The 19218-nt window shown below is 38.2% G+C and overlaps 1 protein-coding gene across 9 annotated transcripts in view; it reads right to left on the reverse strand.

The window, feature by feature from the left end:
- BABAM2 (BRISC and BRCA1 A complex member 2) overlaps positions 1-19218 on the reverse strand; it is a 491572-nt gene that overhangs the window by 384850 nt on the left and 87504 nt on the right. For all 9 annotated transcript variants that reach the window (XM_079940869.1, XM_079940870.1, XM_079940873.1 and 6 more), the window contains one exon: positions 10544-10620. In XM_079940869.1, the coding sequence (XP_079796995.1) occupies positions 10544-10620 (77 nt within the window). The remainder of the gene's footprint in view (positions 1-10543; positions 10621-19218) is intronic.

The raw sequence follows: 19218 nt of genomic DNA on the forward strand, positions 1-19218 counted from the left end.
AGTACGCGGGCCTCTCACCGTTGTGGCCTCTCCCGTTGCGGAGCACAGGCTCCGGACGCGCAGGCTCAGCAGCCATGGCGCACAGGCCCAGCTGCTCTGCAGCATGTGGGATCCTCCTGGACCGGGGCACAAACCTGCGTCCCCCGCATCAGCAGGCAGACTCTCAACCACTGCACCACCAGGGAAGCCCCTGGTACATTTTATTTTATGTAAATTATACTTCCATAAAGTTAATATAAAAAAGTGGGGTACAAATTTCTATCTCAAAGTTACTGTGTGATTAAATGAGAACATGTATATAAATAAGCCTGTCTATAAAATATCTGCTCAATAAGTTAGTCATAGCAATTTTATCAGTCACCTTTTAATAAACTATAATCAGCATCAAAGCCAGATTTTATACATATATAGTTAGCCTATAACTAAGCTGACTTCTGACTTTACAAATTTTTAATAATGTTAGTTGCTATTATTAAAAATTCTTCCAACATTCCATGAATTCCAAGAAGAAACATTCTGAAATACCAGGACAAAGGAATCCTCAAAATCTAAGGGAGAGTTAATGTCTAATCAACAAAATTAGCACTTCTTACTTGACTTTCAATGATCATTTTTTAAAACATTCACTAAATCAAAGGTGACCTGCCTCCCTAATTAGCCTCTAAAAATACCTTGAACGCTAGATAATAATAATCTTTAAGTAAATGAATCTTTTGAAAAGATAAAAATAAAGTAAAATGAAATATACTACCAAGAAAAATTATAATGCCTCTTGGCATGATGCCAAACTAAATCCCTGGACTTCTGTGTCCAAATTTTTACTTAGCCCAACTGTTACAAGTCCTAGTAAAATTGGTTCAATCCTCCTCTCCTTGCAGGTGATCTGGAGTCCCAGCCAAGGAGCCTCACAAAGAGCACAGCCATCGGAGCAGCAGGTTGGCAGGTGCCAATGAAGAACCAGATACGTCACAGAACAGTCGGCCATTTGACTATTGCCTTGGTCCGTCCTACTGAAGACTAAACAGTGCGATCAAAAGTAGAAAGAAGGGGGCTGCGCTGGTGGCGCAGTGGTTAAGAATCTGCCTGCCAATGCAGGCGACATGGGTTCAAGCCCTGGTCCGGGAAGATCCCACATGCCACAGAGCAACTAAGCCCATGCACCACAACTACTGAGCCAGCACTCTACAGCCTGCGAGCCACAACTACTGAGCCTGAGTGCCACAACTACTGAAGCCCACAAGCCACAACTCCTGAAGCCCACACCCCTAGAGCCCATGCTCTGCAACAAGAGAAGCCACTGCAATGAGAAGCTCGTGCACCACAACAAAGAGTAGCTCCCACTTGCCACAACTAGAGAAAGCCTGTGCACAGCAACGAAGACCCAATACAGCCAATAAATAAATAAATGAATAAATAAATAAAAAGTAGAAAGAGGAAAGACAGGACATTTGAGAAGTACAACAAGCAAATCACTTGTATATAGGCTTTTTTTTTTTTTTGGAGAGAGACAGAGTAGTTTAATATGATTGTTTCCAAACATGGCAGCAGCACCTAAGAATTTTTTTTTGTTTTTTTTTTAATGCAGATACTTAGGAAACATCACAGGAAATTCAGATTCTGTAGGTCCAGACTGGGGTCTGGGAATAAAATAAGGTTGCTGGACTCTCCTTAAGGCCCTCCTCCAATTTTCCAATGTTATGATCCTGAAAGGCAGACTAATAATTAAACCCACTTTTTCCTTCACCCTCATTCTCCATGGGTTGCCGTCTGCTGTCACAGGAAACCAAGAAAGGTCACAGACCCAATTGAAAACAAAGCAAAGACAAACCACTGGTACAGGGGATTCATACAAGAGAGGAATTTAGGGAAACTGATTGGAGGGATGAAAAAGCCCTAGGAAAGGCAGGTGTTAGAGAATGGCAGAAAATAAATGAACTGAACTTCATTATATTACATGTTACATTTCCTTTCTCAGGGATTGTGAGCATCTAACACTTGGCTATTTCTTTTCCCCTCCTGTTTTAAAGTGAAAGTCTTAAAGAAAAGAAGAAAATTATGAGAGTATTTTTGTTTGTACTTTATACTATTGAAGAAGGACATTAAGTGAGTTAATATAAGGCTAAATATTGAATGCATAAATATTGCTCTATAATTCTATTCACTTTAGTAATTCAGTGAAAGATGAATCCATCCATCCTCTAGATCTTATCTAAGGAGTTGTGTTTCAGCTCCTCAAAAGCAAAGGTAGAGTCATATGGCTCCTTCAGGATGTAGGCCTCTAACGTAAGTTGCAAATAAAAATATTTTGAGGGTATGTTTGCTCTTTGCTAAAAGCTCTAAATTTTTTGCATAAAGATTCTAAACTTCCAAAATTTTTACTTTTTAATGAAATTCATTGTTTTAAGGGAGAAACCTTTGAGGTCCCAGAAATTGTTCCATTTCGCCTGACTCATAATATGGTTAATGGAATGGGTCCTATGGAAACAGAATGTCTTTTTTGAAGAGCTTGTGAAATTACAATGAGGCTGATGCGAGATCAGAGAGAACCTTTAATGAGGTAATCATCTATATTTTGTAAACAATTTAATAGTAACTTTGAATGTGATTATTGGTTTCTAGGTTGTTTTCTTTACATAGAAGCTACTTTGCTGAGCCTGCGAGCCACAACTACTGAAGCCCACGCGCCTAGAGCCTGTGCTCCGCAACAAGAGAAGCCACCACAATGAGAAGCCCATGCACCGCAACGAAGAGTAGCCCCCGCTCGCCGCAAGTAGAGAAAGCCCGTGCGCAGCAACGAAGACCCAACGCAGCCAAAAATAAATAAATTAATAAATTTTTTTTACAAAATGGTATGTAAAATATATCTTAATAAAAGCTACTATTAAAAAAAATCTACTTCAACCAGTACAGTGTATATAGGCTTTTGACTTGGACTGTTGTCAGCTGAGCTCCACCGAGGGGGGCCAAGGAGAGGCTGGAAGGGCAGCCTGTGACAGCCTCGAATGCTAGGCTGTGAGATTCGGTTACTAAAATACTGAAGGGAAGGGCGAAAAGGTTAAAGCAGAAGGATTACTCGGTTAACATTTTCCAAATAGATTATTTATTTTAAACAATACAAGAAATTTTTCATAAAATAAAACTGTCATCCCAACAAAACTGCCAACAGCTACAGCCACAGCAGCCAACCTTTGAACCTACACCAAAGTTCAGAATATAAGGTATAAGAACAAAGCAAGCAAAGTGCAAAGTTCTTACAGGTAAGATTAAATCAATAGAACCTTAATATCTCCTTCAGCTGATGCAACAAACTTCTCCAAAACACCACTGGGACCTTCTGGTGTCAGCAGTTTGGGGTTTAGTTTATGTTTGACAGCCATCAGGCAAAGCCCTTGAGTGTCTCTACACACCGCTACATAAGTGAAAAGGACAAAGAGCAGAGGAAAAAGAGCTTTCTGAGTTTACTATGCTGATTGGCTAAGACAAAGTAATATATAATAGACCTGAGATGCAAGAAGCACTGTGTCAATGCATACAGACACACACACACACACACACATACACACACACACACACACACACACACACACAAACACACACACAGAGCAGCCAAACCACTTGAGATAGGATAAAAATGAAGTCGAATTTCAAGATTCAGTAAAGCAGAAGTTCTGGAACACTATTTACAATTTGTCTATAAAAATCTTTGTGTATGTTTGACCACTGTTTAATTAAAGGATACATTCCATTTAAATAGCAGTTCTGAGATTGGTTTCCTTTTGTTGTAATCATTCTCCAAAAAATACACATTTAAATTTAGTGACATAGTGTCGAAGCCTTGGAAATGCTTCGATTTTATACTCCTCCTCTGAAGACAAGGAGACATAACATATTATTCAAATCATAATCTTTTTTTTTTTTTCACTTTTTCCTCTGAAAAAAAGGCTTTTCCTCTGGGAAAGTCTTTCAACTTCAAAACCTTTGGAGATAATTTTTTGGCATGACTTCTTGACTCTGTCACAAATGGCTTTGAAATATTCATCATTCCTCTCAGATGATAAACAATAGCACTGCTTCTATTGCTAAAGACAAAAGGAAAATGCCTCTAGTTTCATGTGGAATCTCTTTAGAAAGAACTCCTGAAACACTGTAATAGATACCTCTCTGGGTACCTGCCCAGCCCATGCTCACTTTGTGTTAAAATGGCCTCTAGTAACCATGATAGTACATGAACCAGAGCTCTTGGCTATATGACTGGATCCCAAGTGGACACCCAGCCCAAGATGCCAAACAGACCCTCTCACTCGAAGACCACAGACTGTCTCTTGTGGCCTTGAACTTAGTCACCATGTCCTAGGGGGCTCAGGAAGCCATTTCTGCTCAACATGAGGAGAAACAGAAATATGGGGGGGAAAGAATAAAGTGAATATGGTGACAAGAAAATATGTTTCAGGAGAAAGACAAAGACATACAAGAACACAGATGCTGACCAGCTACTATTGTGTCTGCCATCCTTCCAGTCCCTATCAGGCCTGGCTATACTTCCTGCCCTTGGGCACCATGGAGTTCACTTAATTCCTTATAAAGACAAACAAACTCTTTATTTACGTTTGTTCCAATGGGTTTCTTATAACCAAACAGTCCCTGATTAAAATAAATTGTTAGTATGAAAAATAGAAATTTTAAACAAAAGATAATTTCAAATTTGAAACTAGTGTTAGGAAACCATTTGATTTCGGCCACAGATTTGCTTGGTATAACTTAAAATATTTCAATTATCTCTCTTTATAGTTACATAATAGTGTTACTCAAAAAAACTTGTAAAATTGAGAATATTTCAGAGTTCTGTCACTTCCTCATCAAACCTCTTCATTATCATATCCAAAGAATGAACATGGTCCATTCATTACACAAACACAAATTCCCCTCTAAATACCAGGCAATAAGGTACAGGTTACAAATAAAATACGAGCAAAACAGCTTCACACCCGCCCTATTTAAATAGGACACAAAAAAACACAAACACAATAATTTCTTCAAGAGTTAAGTGCTGTAGCGCGTGACTATTTTTACAAATATGCATTTATAAAAATCTCGCTGATCTTCCTCTGTGAATTTTGCTGTAATGGGCATATTTTCACTCATTTTAGTGGCACCATCCTAGATCTTAACATTTGTTTTATTTAGATCAGTTTCATCACTGATGATTCACTTTTCCAATCCTCTTTAAGTAAGTACCAGTTGTCTCTTCTACAATCATGAAATTCAAGGACTTTTTTTTTATTAATTTTTATTGGAGTATGGTTGCTTTACGATGTTGTGTTAGAAGGACTTCTCTTTATCAGATATCCTTTGATATCTTCCATGAGAATCTTACACAAATTGGCAATGCCTTCAATGCCCAACAGTTTTCTCTTCACATTGAAAAGAGCTGAGGAGACAATAACGTCATTCCTAATGTACTGTAATCTTCTGGTCTTTTTTACTTCAATTATTTCATTTTACATGTGGGTAATTCTGTAGGAATAAATTCATGAATTCATGAGTAGAAATGTGCCCTCTCCTTTGTCTTTCATTCTCACTATCATTAACTGCAAAATTTATAGATGAACTGTTTCCTAGTATATAAAATATCTCAAAATATAAAATTTGGTTACATAATATTGTCATTAATCTGCTTTGAGAAGGCAGAGTAAAATATATAAGACGAAACAGAAACAGACTCCAAATCTGCAAAGTACTGTACGTCCTTCCTGTTTTCTGAATTGTTAAGAGCAATGTTCCAATTACAAGTTCCTTGTACAATAAATAACTTCTAAAGATTGAATTTCCGTTGGCAAAAGACTGATACAAGTAACAGAATGTCACATTCTTATTTTTCCAATTCAATAAACTTTTGTAAATACAGTTTCCATAATCAATTGTCTTTTCCTTTTATTTGGCTATGCGCTGCTTAAGGTTAGGAGTCTGACTCACCTTAATGTGCAAGATTCTCAGTATATAAAGTTCATCTATTACTCAATTATTATAGAGCATTTTACAGGCTAAATTAAGTCTCTAGCATATAATGATGATATCAAGCAATAACTTAATAGGACATAACTACAAGATATGGTAAATACCAGTCCAAATACCCTTATCACCAATGTTATAAAAGCTTACAGTAGTGAGAGGATACAGGATACTAGTAAATGCTTCCTAACATAAACTCATACAGCTAGAAAGATCTTTGTGAAGTCACATTACTTCTGGCTCAAGAAGACTGTGGACTGACCACAAACATTTATTTCCTCTCTCTCCTCAGACCCACCCTCTCATTAAATGATAGTGGAGGAACAGAAAGATAAAAATCAAAAACAACAGGAGAGTGAAGAGGAAGGGAAAACAGTAGCAACATTTCCACAAATTCCTAGAAGGCAGAATGCAGATGGAAGAGTAGTACTTGAAGAGACAGGGCAGAGAAAGCTTTAGTTGCAATAATGAGAGGAAGAGGCTACTGATGAAGAGGAAGCCATCTGTCCCGGTAAAGCCATAAAAACTTGTAGTCATCCGGTGTAAGGAGAGGCAAGAATGAGACAAGGAGCTAAGAACAGGGAGACTGACTAAAAGCTCCACAGGCAATAATCTATATACCCATCTCCCAAAAATGGCATGGTGGCCAGATATGTATCCCCAGGAAAAAAATATAGAAGACTTTCTTAAAAAACAGAATAAACTATTTGGGGGAGAGCTAGAATAGCTGAACTGCAAATATGACACGTAGGGGTGCTCATATTAACAGCCTGCCCACCATTAACCCACATACTCTACTAAGTCCTGCCCATACTGAAGTCCCAATCAGAGTTTTATCATGTTTTAAATATAAATGGACAACCAAAACCTATCTTTTATTTGAGGAAAGGCTATAGAATAACAGAGGTTAAAAAAAAAAGATGCTAAAAATATAATCCCTGGGGAAAATCAAAATAATTCAGAAAACAGAAAAAAAAATTATATCCTTCAAAAACTTTTAAGATACTACATTCATAAAATAAGAACAAGATGTTGCAAAAGAGAAACAGAGCTCTTAGAGCTCTTAAAAATTAAGATACCTGGGCTTCCCTGGTGGCGCAGTGGTTAAGAATCCGCCTGCCAATGCAGGGGACACGGGTTCGAGCCCTGGTCCGGGAAGATCCCACGTGCCATGGAGCAACTAAGCCTGTGTGCCACAACTACTGAGCCTGTGCTCTAAGGCCCACATGCCATAACTACTGAGCCCATGTGCCACAACTACTGAAGCCCATGCACCCAGAGCCTGTGCTCAGCAACAAGAGAAGCCACCGCAATGAGAAGCCCATGCACCACAACAAAGAGTAGCCCCCACTCTCGCCACAACTAGAGAAAGCTCAAGCACAGCAACTAAGACCCAATGCAGCCAAAAATAAATAAATTTATTAAAAAAGAAAATTAAGATACCTAATTATGACTGTGGTAATAAAAAATTATCAGAGGAGCTACAGGAAAGGTGGAAGGAGGGAGGGAGGAGTGGAATCTGAGCAAGTTGTTTGAGACTGTGGTCCAGCAAAATAACAAGGTAACCTGTTTACCGAGACATAATTCTAAAAACACAGAATTTTCAATACACAGATTCTACACAAGGTCAAATCCGAGAGCATAATAAAGGTAAATCCCATAGTGATAACTGCAGGAGCAGGCCTGCAGAGTCATCATTCAAGCCATTTGTGGACAAAGCACGGATGGCAACTGTAGATTTAGAACAGACAGTAAATTATCACCCTTGACAATGCAAAAGGAAAATAACAGAAGACAGAAGTTGGGAGGGTGAGGAAGAGGAATGGAAGGAAGGTCAGGGGCTAACATCTTCATCTTATAAAGTGAGGAGCCAAAACACACCGTCTATGGTTAACGGGAAACTAAATAAAAGCATACTAAGTGGTCATGATTACTGCACGGAGATTTTGCTTAAGTAATAACAGTGATAACTGTGTGCCAGGCACTGACTAAGAACTTTTAGGAGCTGTTCACTTAACTATATAATACAATGCTTTAAATGATCTTTTAAAAGAAAAGAAAAGAAAAAATTTCAAGCTACAGGGTAACCAACACAGGAACCAATAGTGGTGGTAAAATTACACTACAGAGGAGAAGAGAGAGATAAAGGGTGCAGTGAAAATAGGCTGATACCTTATGCATCAGAGCAGAAAATCAAAAGATAGTAATATCTAAAATTGATAAGCCAAGAAATAGAGGCATTACTTAGATATGTGGCGATCATCCCCAGGAGAACTAAACACTGAAACAATTTTTTTTTTAATATTTTAAGTGGTTCCCTTGAGAAAGAGGACTAGGGTTGGGGAGAAATGGAACAGAGGACTACTGTTTTCATGTATTAAAAAATGTTTGAATTATTTACATTTTTAGTAAATGCGAATGATTTACTTTGATCATTTTCTTCAAATTTAGTCAAAAATATTTTTCCCTCAAAAAAGTAGCAACCTAGTCTGTCCTACTACCTCAGACAGGTGAAATTCTTTTGTATTTTAATGGTTTCCAGAGAATGATCTAACAATGAAAGGTTAGCAAGTCAGCACGTCACAAATTTTTTGGTTCACGTTGCATTTGGTGAATTAATATAAAGTGATTCTGCGAATACTAAGATGTGGCCTTTCCTAGCCTATAGTGGTCTGAAAGACACTGCTTACCCATCTGTCCCACCTTCAACATCTTTGTTCTTTATTCCTCTGTATAAGAATTGAGAGACTTTCATACCCCATTCACTAGTACAGTTTCAAGAAAGAAAATTCCTGATGAGATTATTGATACTAACCAACCAAAGCTATCATCATTTCCACACGAGGCTAGAGCTTCGGTACTGGTAAATATGGCAAGAAGGGCTGATGCAACCTAGGCAGATGCTGTAGATGGTGGACTAAATCCTACAGTAAGTCTTGCATACTATTCATGGAGGTCACAAACCAGTGGTTCAAGAGCTCAAGCCAGCCCACAAACACATCGGTCTGGCCTGCATAATGCTGGCCCACATTGTAATTTTGAAGAAGTGGCCTACATCTAAAACTGAGAATTCAAATAAAAATTCAGATTTCTGCCTTTTCTCAATAAATCAGTAAGGGCAACCCCTCGAAACTGGGTAGGAGTGCCCCAATTTGCCACACCTAGGCTGCTTCCCTCATTCATGTTACCAGTCTGGCCTTGTAGCCATTTGTATTTCTGACCTTTGCTATAAAAGATAAAACGTGTGCATGCCCACTTGACCACAATTTACTCCCTGCCAACTGCCTTACTTTGTTTTTGTTTTTGTTTTGTTTTGTTAACATCTTTTTTGGAGTATAATTGCTTTACAATGGTGTGTTAGTTTCTGCCTTACAATGGTGTGTTAGTTTCTGCTTTATAACAAAGTGAATCAGCTATACATATACATATATCCCCATATCTCTTCCCTCTTGCATCTCCCTCCCTCCCGCCCTCCCTATCCCACCCCTCCAGGTGGTCACAAAGCACCGAGCTGATCTCTCTGTGCTATGTGGCTGCTTCCCACTAGTTATCTATTTTATATTTGGTAGTGTATATATGTCCATGCCACTCTCTCACTTTGTCCCAACTTACCCTTCCCCCTCCCCCTATCCTCAAGTCCATTCTCTAGCAGGTCTGCGTCTTTATTCCCATCTTGCCCCTAGGTTCTTCATCACCACTTTTTTTTTTTTTAAGATTCCATATATATGTGTTAGCATACAGTATTTGTTTTCCTCTTTCTGACTTATTTCAATATGTAGGACAGGCTCTAGGTCCATCCACCTCACTACAAATAACTCAATTTCGTTTCTTTTTATGGCTGAGTAATATTGCATTGTATTTATGTGCCACATCTTCTTTAACCATTCATCAGTCAATGGACACTTACGTTGTTTCCATGTCCTGGCTATTGTAAATAGAGCTGCAATGAACATTGTGGTACATGAGTCTCTGAATTATGGTTTTCTCCGGGAATATGCCCAGTAGTGGGATTGCTGGGTTGTATGGTAGTTCTATTTGTAGTTTTTTAAGGAACCTCCATACTGTTCTCCATAGTGGCTGCACCAATTTACATTCCCACCAACAGTGCGAGAGGGTTCCCTTTTCTCCACACCCTCTCCAGCATTTATTGTTTGTAGATTTTTTGATGATGGTCATTCTGACCGGTGAGAGATGATATCTCAATGTAGTTTTGATTTGCATTTCTCTAATGATTAATGATGTTGAGCATTCTTTCATGTGTTTGTTGGCAATCTGTGTATCTTCTTTGGAGAAATGTCTATTTAGGTCTTCTGCCCATTTTTGGATTGGGTTGTTTGTTTTTTTGATATTGAGCTGCATGCCTTACTTTGACTAGAACTAGGACTGAAAGACAAATTTTCAAAAAGTGGTAAATCCTTCTGATCAGTATCTTAGGAGATAACACCTAAAAGCCAGAAATAAAAACTAAAGCACAAAATCCAATAGCTAGCACTGTAATCTACATTTTTCAGTAGAAGAGTCATCATTTACTTACATTTTAATGTCTCTCCAGCATATGGTATGTGCAATTTAAATCGGTCACAGTTGGGTCCAGGAGTCAATGACGTGCAGCTTTAAAAAAAAGAAAGAGAAGAAAAGAGTTTCTTAAAATCCCGCATATTTACAATATTTAATAAGTTAATAAAAAGTGATCCTTAAAGACAAACGATTAAAACACTGGCTTATAGAACAAAATAAAAGCCCTTAATGGTCATGGAGGCCAAGACACAGCAAGACTTGCACTCAAACAAATAATTCATTTCTCCCACAATAAAACCTATATGCCTTCTAACAATGAATACCAACACTGCTTCAACTACTTCTCTCAAAGCAGTGTATCTCGACTTTGAAAACAGGTATATGATCCAAAACAGGTCTGTAGTCTTTGATGTCAAGAGCTGCAAAAGAAGAGTAGTTTTATGGTCATATTTTAAATATAGACTCTTAGTTTTCACTCAGTTAGTACTAAAAAGAGCCCACTTGTGGTCTTTTTCTGGTACCAGATGGTTTTCTCTCTTTTCCCGAAAATAAGGCGCTTCCTCTAGATTTGGCACCCCATAACTTACATCTGTAGCAGAGCACAATGCACTGCACTCAGTTTCAGATAAAATGCAAATCTAAAAGGGGGGTGAGTTAGTCACCCAGGTCTCAACAGCTTGGTTTTTTTTTTAATCTATTACTTCACAAAGTTATACAATACTCTGTTCTTTACAGAGATTTACTTTGTAAGATATCTCTCATAATCTTCTGAGTCATAACTTCAAGTGCATAACAGCAATATTGGCTTCATAAATTAATAAAATATTAATATGAAGTCAGTCAAGGAAGTTGTATGTCTTCATTTAGTCAAAAAAAAAGCAAGGTTTTTAATTTGTAAAGAAGGCTAATTTTCATTCATAATTCCAAAACTGCCTATGAAACATTTCTGAAAAAGAACCTACAAAAGTAGTTTAAGGAATGGAAGCATTGTTAGAACAAATGTACAACTTTCCGAGATGGCCACTTTGAAGGGCAACAGTCATTTGAAACTAAATTTAAGAAGTGCTGGCTCGAAGAAAAACTAACTCAGATCTCAGATTAACTATTACTTTTTCCCAAAACTATTTGAATGTGAAAGAGAAAAGAAGCAGACAGAAACTTTAATGCATTTAACATAAATCACTAGGTTGATTATTCCTCTTTACCTTTAGGGGCCAATAAAAATACTAGTTTATAAACTAAACAAAATTGCACTAGTCATTGCAGAGTAATCTACTTTAATGTTTTACAGGTTTTAAGAACACAGTCTCCTTTACCTTTCAATATAAAATATTCTTCAGGGCACATTTTATTAAAGGTACTAAAATATTTCTCTTATAGTATAATCTTTTCTAGCTCACAACATAGTAGTTCTTTGAAAACACTTATGGAAAACACATAAATTTTCGCATTATAAAATACAAAGGGACAGAAATGACCCTATAAGCAACACTAAGAATTTTTTCTCTTATATTCAACCAGCAATGTTTTTAAATGATTTTTTTTAAAAATATGCAATAAAGTGTCTTTTGGGGTCTTGAAGATCATCAAATTACCTACACCGCTTAATGACTGAAGTTATTAATAGTACAGGAAATCCTCAGGATTAATCTGATTCTGGTTTGTTTGAATAACTCATCCTTCTTCAATGTGAATTAGGTTTCTAAATTCTTACATTCACGGTGGGGCCACACTTTATATTATTCACTTTATGCCTTAACCACGACTAGGAAAGTGTTTTTGTGCTCTGCCTCTTCACCTTCCTCCCTTCCTACTTGAAGGGCTGGTTCCAGCCACCTCAGGGTGTAGAAAAATACATTCCTCCACCTGCGTGATTCACTCACTGATTCTTTTCACTTAGATAAGATTTATTGAACATTGTTCTATGTGTTAGGAATACAGGGTGGACAAGACAGACAAGAGCTATAGTCTCACGATAATTAAATTCTAGCGAGGGACGGAGATCTAGCGAGGGACGGAGAAATGATAAAAAAAAGGAGACAGGGCTTCCCTGGTGGCGCAGTGGTTGAGAGTCCGCCTGCCGATGCAGGGGACACGGGTTCGTGCTCCGGTCCGGGAAGATCCCACATGCCGCGGAGCGGCTGGGCCCGTGAGCCATGGCCGCTGAGCCTGCGCGTCTGGAGCCTGTGCTCCGCAACGGGAGAGGCCGCAACAGTGAGAGGCCCAGTGTATCGCAAAAAAAAAAAAAAAAAAAGGAGACAAACACACAAAGATGGTTTAAGATTGCTAAATGTGATGAAGAAAATAAAACAGCGAGCTGCAATAAAACAGGAGCCACATTACATTGGAAGACTGGGGAAGACCCCTGGAGGAGGTGAAATCCGAAACCTGAATAACCCGAAGGGGCCAACCATGAAAGCTCTGGGGAAGAGCGTTCCAGCTAGAGGAAACAGCTGGTGCAAAGGCGTGAAGGCAGGAACAAGTTTGATATTTCTGGGGGAAGGAATCTTGCTAAGTCTGGGCAATGCGGCTAGAGCAGAGTGACTGAGAGAGAAAACAGCAAAAGACCAGGACAAGAGATTAAGCAAGGGACAGACCACGCAGAGCCCTGGAAGTGGTGGCGGTTGATCCAGGTTTTACTCTAAGCACAAAGGAAGGTTTTAGGAAGAGTAATATTATCTGATTCTAAGCTTTTAAAAGATTACCCAGCATACTGTATGGAAAAGGGAACTGTAAAGAGGCAAAACGGAAACGAGGAGACCAGAAACGAGTCCATTTCAGGCCAAGAATGATGCTAGGTACTTGGATGAGGGAAACAGCAGTGGCAAGGGAGACCAGAAGATTTATTCAACAGGGACAACTAGCAGACAAGCTCACATTTAGGGAGAAGGGAAGTCAAGAGCTGAAAGTGTGAGATGACAGCCAAGTCTCACATGGACACAGAGGCAAATCCATGGGTGGGCCAGCCAATCTATACAGGCCACTAACACAGCATGAAAAAGAAGACAAGATAGAAGAAAAACTCACCTTAGAAGAGTCCTGTTGTTGGAAAGATCACTTACTTGAAGTGGGGATGGTGTCAGGGGTAATACTCCTCAAACAGGAGTATAAACAGGTTATGTCACTAATCTCCAGTGAACTGTAGGGCTTCTGTTTTGCTGAGAGGTATACACAAATTTGGGGCCAAGAACTGAACTGTTCAAGGGAACAGAGGCAAGAAAGGCTAAGCTGGTCTCTCTCTCCTAAAAAGTAGTCAGCTTCTCCTCCAATTAAATACTGAGAAAATTATTTAAAATATCTTGTTATGCTCTGTCTTTCATATTACCTAGGATAAGTAGCTTTATGGGAAACAAACCAATGTCATGTTACCTAAAGGTTCTTTTAAGATTAAAATGTTTCCGCTTTTTTAATTACCTCTGTCTAAAACTGGTTTTGGATGGACTTCGCTGGTGGCGCAGTGGTTAAGAATCCACCTGCCAATGTAGGAGACAAGGGTTCGAGCCCTGGTCTGGGAAGATCCCACATGCCGCGGAACAACAAAGCCCGTGCATCACAACTACTGAGCCTGTGCTCTAGCACCTGAGAGCCACAACTACTGAGCCCGTGTGCCACAACTACTGAAGCCCAAGAGCCTAGAGCCCATGCTACGCGACAAGAGAAGCCACCACAATGAGAAGCCCACACACTGCAAAGAAGAGGAGCCCCTGCTCACCGCAAGTAGAGAAAGCCCGCGAGCAACAACGAAGACCCAGTACAGCGAAAAGTAAATAAATAAAATTTAAAAATTTATTAAAAAACATAAAAAAATAAAATAAAATTGGTTTTGGTCATGTTATTTAATATACCATGAAATTTCAAATCACACTCAAAGAGTGTTTTTCTGTTAATCAAAAAAGGGCACAGGTTAAAAAATACTGAAAACCACATACGGATAGCATGGCTCCACGTACGGAAAAGATAGATCAATGTGTGTGTATGTCTATGTACATAACAGATTTCAAAAGGACCGTCACCAAAATGCAGCAGGATTTGGGTTGATTTTTAGAATGTTCTTCAACTACCTTTCTGCATTGTTTTGATTAATAATGAACATGAACTATTCTACAATTATATAAATATTTTAAAGCTAAATACATTCTTTTTATATTTGTCTCAGGAAACTTGGCTATGATGGCTTGATTTATCTTTTTCTTCTAAAGTGCTTCACTCCTCTTCAAAAGGAAAGAAGGCAGGATGATCTACCTATAAAGAGTCTTCAGGTAAAGTGTATGAAAGTCTTTATATTGTGATATCACAAAATGTCACATTTGTAACATTTATTATCTCTCACAGTTTCTTATGTGGCAGGGTTTGGGAATGGCTTGGCAGGGCAGTTCTGGTGTAAGGCCTCCCATGAAGCTGCAGTCAAATGCAATTACAGAGAACTAATACAGTAGGAAAGTTCATTCTCCTAGAAAGGCACCTCCTTACACAAGTATGAAAATGCTAGTAAATAAAAAGCTACCAACTTCATTAAAATTATATTTGTATAATGGCAACTTGTCCTAACACACAGTTAGATCTAAGGTTTAAAAAACCAATATTCCAAACTGAGTATCTTTTAATAGTAAAATAATTTTTAAATGACTTAGAAATTGCTGACAACTTAAATGTAATTTCAAATTTGTCTCTCAACTATATTTTTTTAATTTTTTTTTTCTGCTGTGAGTATTTATATAAGTTTTTTTGTGTAAACAATAAGTTTTCAATTTTCTCGATAAATGCCCAAGTGTGTGGTTGCTGGTTTGTATGGTAATTGCGTGTTTAGTTTTAAAAGAAACTACCAAATTTTTCCGTAGTGGCTCTACCACTTTACATTCCTACCAGCAACGTGTGAGTTTTCCCGTTCCTCTGCATCCATACGAGTGTGTGGTGATGTCACAATTTTTATTTTAGCAATTCTGTCTGGTGTGTAATGATAGCTCATTATGATTTTAATTTGCTTTCCAAATTAAAATCATAATGACCCTGATGGTTGATGATATTGGACATCTTTTCTTGTACCTTTATCATCTGTATGTCCTCTTTGTTGAAATGTCTGTTTATGTCTTTTGCCAATTTTCTAATTGGGATTTTTTTTTTAACATCTTTATTGGAGTATAATTCAAAAAGAGTCATGTACCAAAATGTTCATTGCAGCTCTATTTACAATAGCCCAGAGATGGAAACAACCTAAGTGTCCATCATCGGATGAATGGATAAAGAAGATGTGGCACATATATACAATGGAATATTACTCAGCCATAAAAAGAGACGAAATTGAGCTATTTGTAATGAGGTGGATAGACCTAGAGTCTGTCATACAGAGTGAAGTAAGTCAGAAAGAGAGAGACAAATACCGTATGCTAACACATATATATGGAATTTAAAAAAAAAAAATGTCATGAAAAACCTAGGGGTGAAACAGGAATAAAGACACAGACTTACTAGAGAATGGACTTGAGGCTATGGGGAGGGGGAAGGGTAAACGGTGACAAAGCGATAAAGAGGCATGGACATATATACACTACCAAAAGTAAGGTAGCTAGCTAGTGGGAAGCAGCCGCATAGCACAGGGAGATCAGCTCGGTGCTTTGTGACCGCCTGGAGGGGTGGGATAGGGAGGGTGGGAGGGAGGGAGACGCAAGCGGGAAGAGATATGGGAATATATGTATATATATAACTGATTCATTTTGTTGTGAAGCTGAAACTAACATACCATTGTAAATCAATTATACTCCAATAAAGATGTTTTGTTTTTTTTTTGCCACGCCAAGCAGAGGCTTGTGGGATCTTAGTTCCCTGATCAGGGATTGAACCCACGCCCTCAGCAGTGAAAGCACGGAGTCCTAACCACTAGACCGCCAGGGAATTCCCTCTCAACTATACTTCCTGAGTGCTTACTACAGGTCAGGCAGTGTGCTGGGCACTGGGAATACAGCAGTGACAAGAACAAAACACATATCTTGGCATTATAACATAAAAAGGATTTTTGGATGTACTATGCTCTAAAAATGTATCTTTCACTAAATTCTAATTACCTCAATATCTGGGGACTCAAGATTTTAAAGTTTAACATGTGGAAGGACAAAGTGGGTTGAGTTCCCTTTTAAAAAGATTACGCAAGTGGGAATTCTCAAGTGGGGATTCAGGTTAACAACAAACAGGCAGTTTACTCTGGTTCTTTATTACAGAAATTGCAGCTAACCATTGGCATGTTGAAATGCTAAGCATAATAACCTTCTTATACTCTCATTCCTATGATCTCTTATTTTACATCTAATCACGACTCTCAGTATTATTATTGATCTATTTTCTAATTGTGGTTTGTTTTTCCTACCAGATCTAAGATTCTTGGTGCCAAGAACTGCTTTACAGTTTTAAAAATGTCTTAGTACAGCATCTAGTACAGTGCTAAGCAATTTTACTGTATGATTGTAATCATCAGCTAAACTCAAAAGCTGTCATTTTACAGATGACAACAGATGAGAAACCACTTCCACTTCTGGCCACATCTTATTCTCCTGGGCCTAAGCATCTTTTCTTTTTTTTTTTTTTTTTTTTAATTTTTATTTATTTTTTTTTGGCTGTGTCAGGTCTTCATTGCTGTGTGCAGGCTTTCTCTAGTCGTGGCGAGTGGGGGCTAATAATCTTCATTGCGGTGCACGGGCTTCTCATTGCAGTGGCTTCTCTTGTTGTGGAGCACAGGCGCCAGGCGCGTGGGCTTCAGTAGTTGCGCCTCACGGGTTCTAGAGCGCAGGCTCAGTAGTTGTGGTGCATGGGCTTAGTTGCTCCGTGGCATGTGGGATCTTCCCGGACCAGGGATCAAACCTGTGTCCCCTGCACTGGCAGGCAGATTCTTATCCACTGCGCCCCCAGGGAAGCCCAAGCCTAAGCATCTTTAAATCACCTTTAAATCTCTAGAATCCAGCAGCACTGGTGTCCAGAACGTGGCTACTCCACCGACTATGTATGGAGATAAAGGTTTGCTGAATGAAAGGTTTGCATAAGACTTGATTCCCGGTCCAGTGCTCTTTTCCTGACAAAAACTGATGATTTAACTGGAATTGGGAAGGCGCTCTCATCCTCACCTCTGAGAAAGCTGAAAGTGTGACTATTTGTGGAAGGTCCTCCCTTTGAAGAGTTGTGCATGCACAACTCTTTAAATTTAAACTTAAAGTCATTACCTAAAATTACTCTGTTTTCACAAGAAATAATAATAACAACAACAGCTAACATTTGTTGGGCATTTACTATGTGGCGAGCACTGTTCTAAGTTCTTTAATTAGATTAGACTATTTAAGCCCACGGCAACCTTCAGAAATAGATGCTATTATTATCTCCATTTTACAGATGAGGAAACTGAGGCATACAGAAGACATGCAACTTGCTAGTAAGTGACAGAGCTGGGATCCAAGCCCAGGATGTCCAGCTCCAGGGCCCATTTTCTTAACCACCAAACTAAATCATCTCTCAATAATTAAAGGGGAAACCATCAGACTTACTGGAAAATGTGAATTATAACTCTTTTCAACAAATGTGTTTTTATTAAGTACTTATAATACTGGAAAGTAAAAGCTGACAATAAGTTGCCAAAAAGTGTTCAACCACATGTGCTTTAATGAAAAGAAAATGATTTCTCAGTAATAAGAACTGTATACGTGTAAATCAATGATGCAAAAGAGGGAACAAGGCCCTTATAACTTGATTAAATAGGTGCTACAATGTTGACCCTCTTGATTTATTCAGCAAAATCTTTAAATAAATAGTGAAACATAAATTTGGATTTGAATCCTCTTTAAATTATTACTTGTTCCTAATTACTGAGATCATACTCAAATTAGTAGAGTTTCACTCTAAAGAGGAAAAGGTAGGCAATTTCACAACACTTTATATGATTTGAGTGACAACCAAGAATTAATCTTGATTAACAAAGTTATATGAAGATATTCTACAACATTTAAGACATCAGCATTTTTAAGACAATGCAAAATATATACTTTCTAGTTTAATGCTAAACCTATTATTTGACATACTTTCTGGAAAAAATAATGACAAACCATTTCTATTCTTCAAGCCACCTAAAAAGAACAAAGTAGATGAGTCTAGGGTTCCTTCCCTGAGTCTACGTCAGTTTCCTTTACCCTGACTATTAATTCACCATTTGGCATGTTCTCCTACATAGCTTCCTGTTTTCTTGATAATGACGTTTGTGCTTAACCAACAATATTTAACAGCAGCTAAGAAGGAAGTCTTCAGCTTTGGCAACCTAAAATAACAGGTGAGTATAAAGAAAAAACAGGCTCAAAGACCAATAACTGCATTTTAAGTAACTATTAAGTTATAAATTAGAGTGAATTATTGTTAGTTGATATTCAGCACATTTCCATTTTAAAGAATTAATTTATTTTCTCTGAACTAAATCCAACATCAATAATTCCACTCAGACTAAATCAGTTTCAAAATTATCAGTTTCTAGACTGAAATTCAGCAGTAAGGAAGCTAGAAGACGGAAGTAGGATATCTTAACAGCTATCTAAATCATCTATAAAATGGGCATTTTATCTGTGAAGGCATCTGAACCTCTGATTCACAGAATCTTTCACCCTCAGTCTTGGAAGGGAATTATGGTACATCTAAGTTGACTATATCAAAACCCACTAGGTCAAGTCT

The sequence above is a fragment of the Stenella coeruleoalba genome (assembly GCF_951394435.1).
Source record: "Stenella coeruleoalba genome assembly, chromosome: 13".
Classification (NCBI taxonomy): domain Eukaryota; kingdom Metazoa; phylum Chordata; class Mammalia; order Artiodactyla; family Delphinidae; genus Stenella; species Stenella coeruleoalba.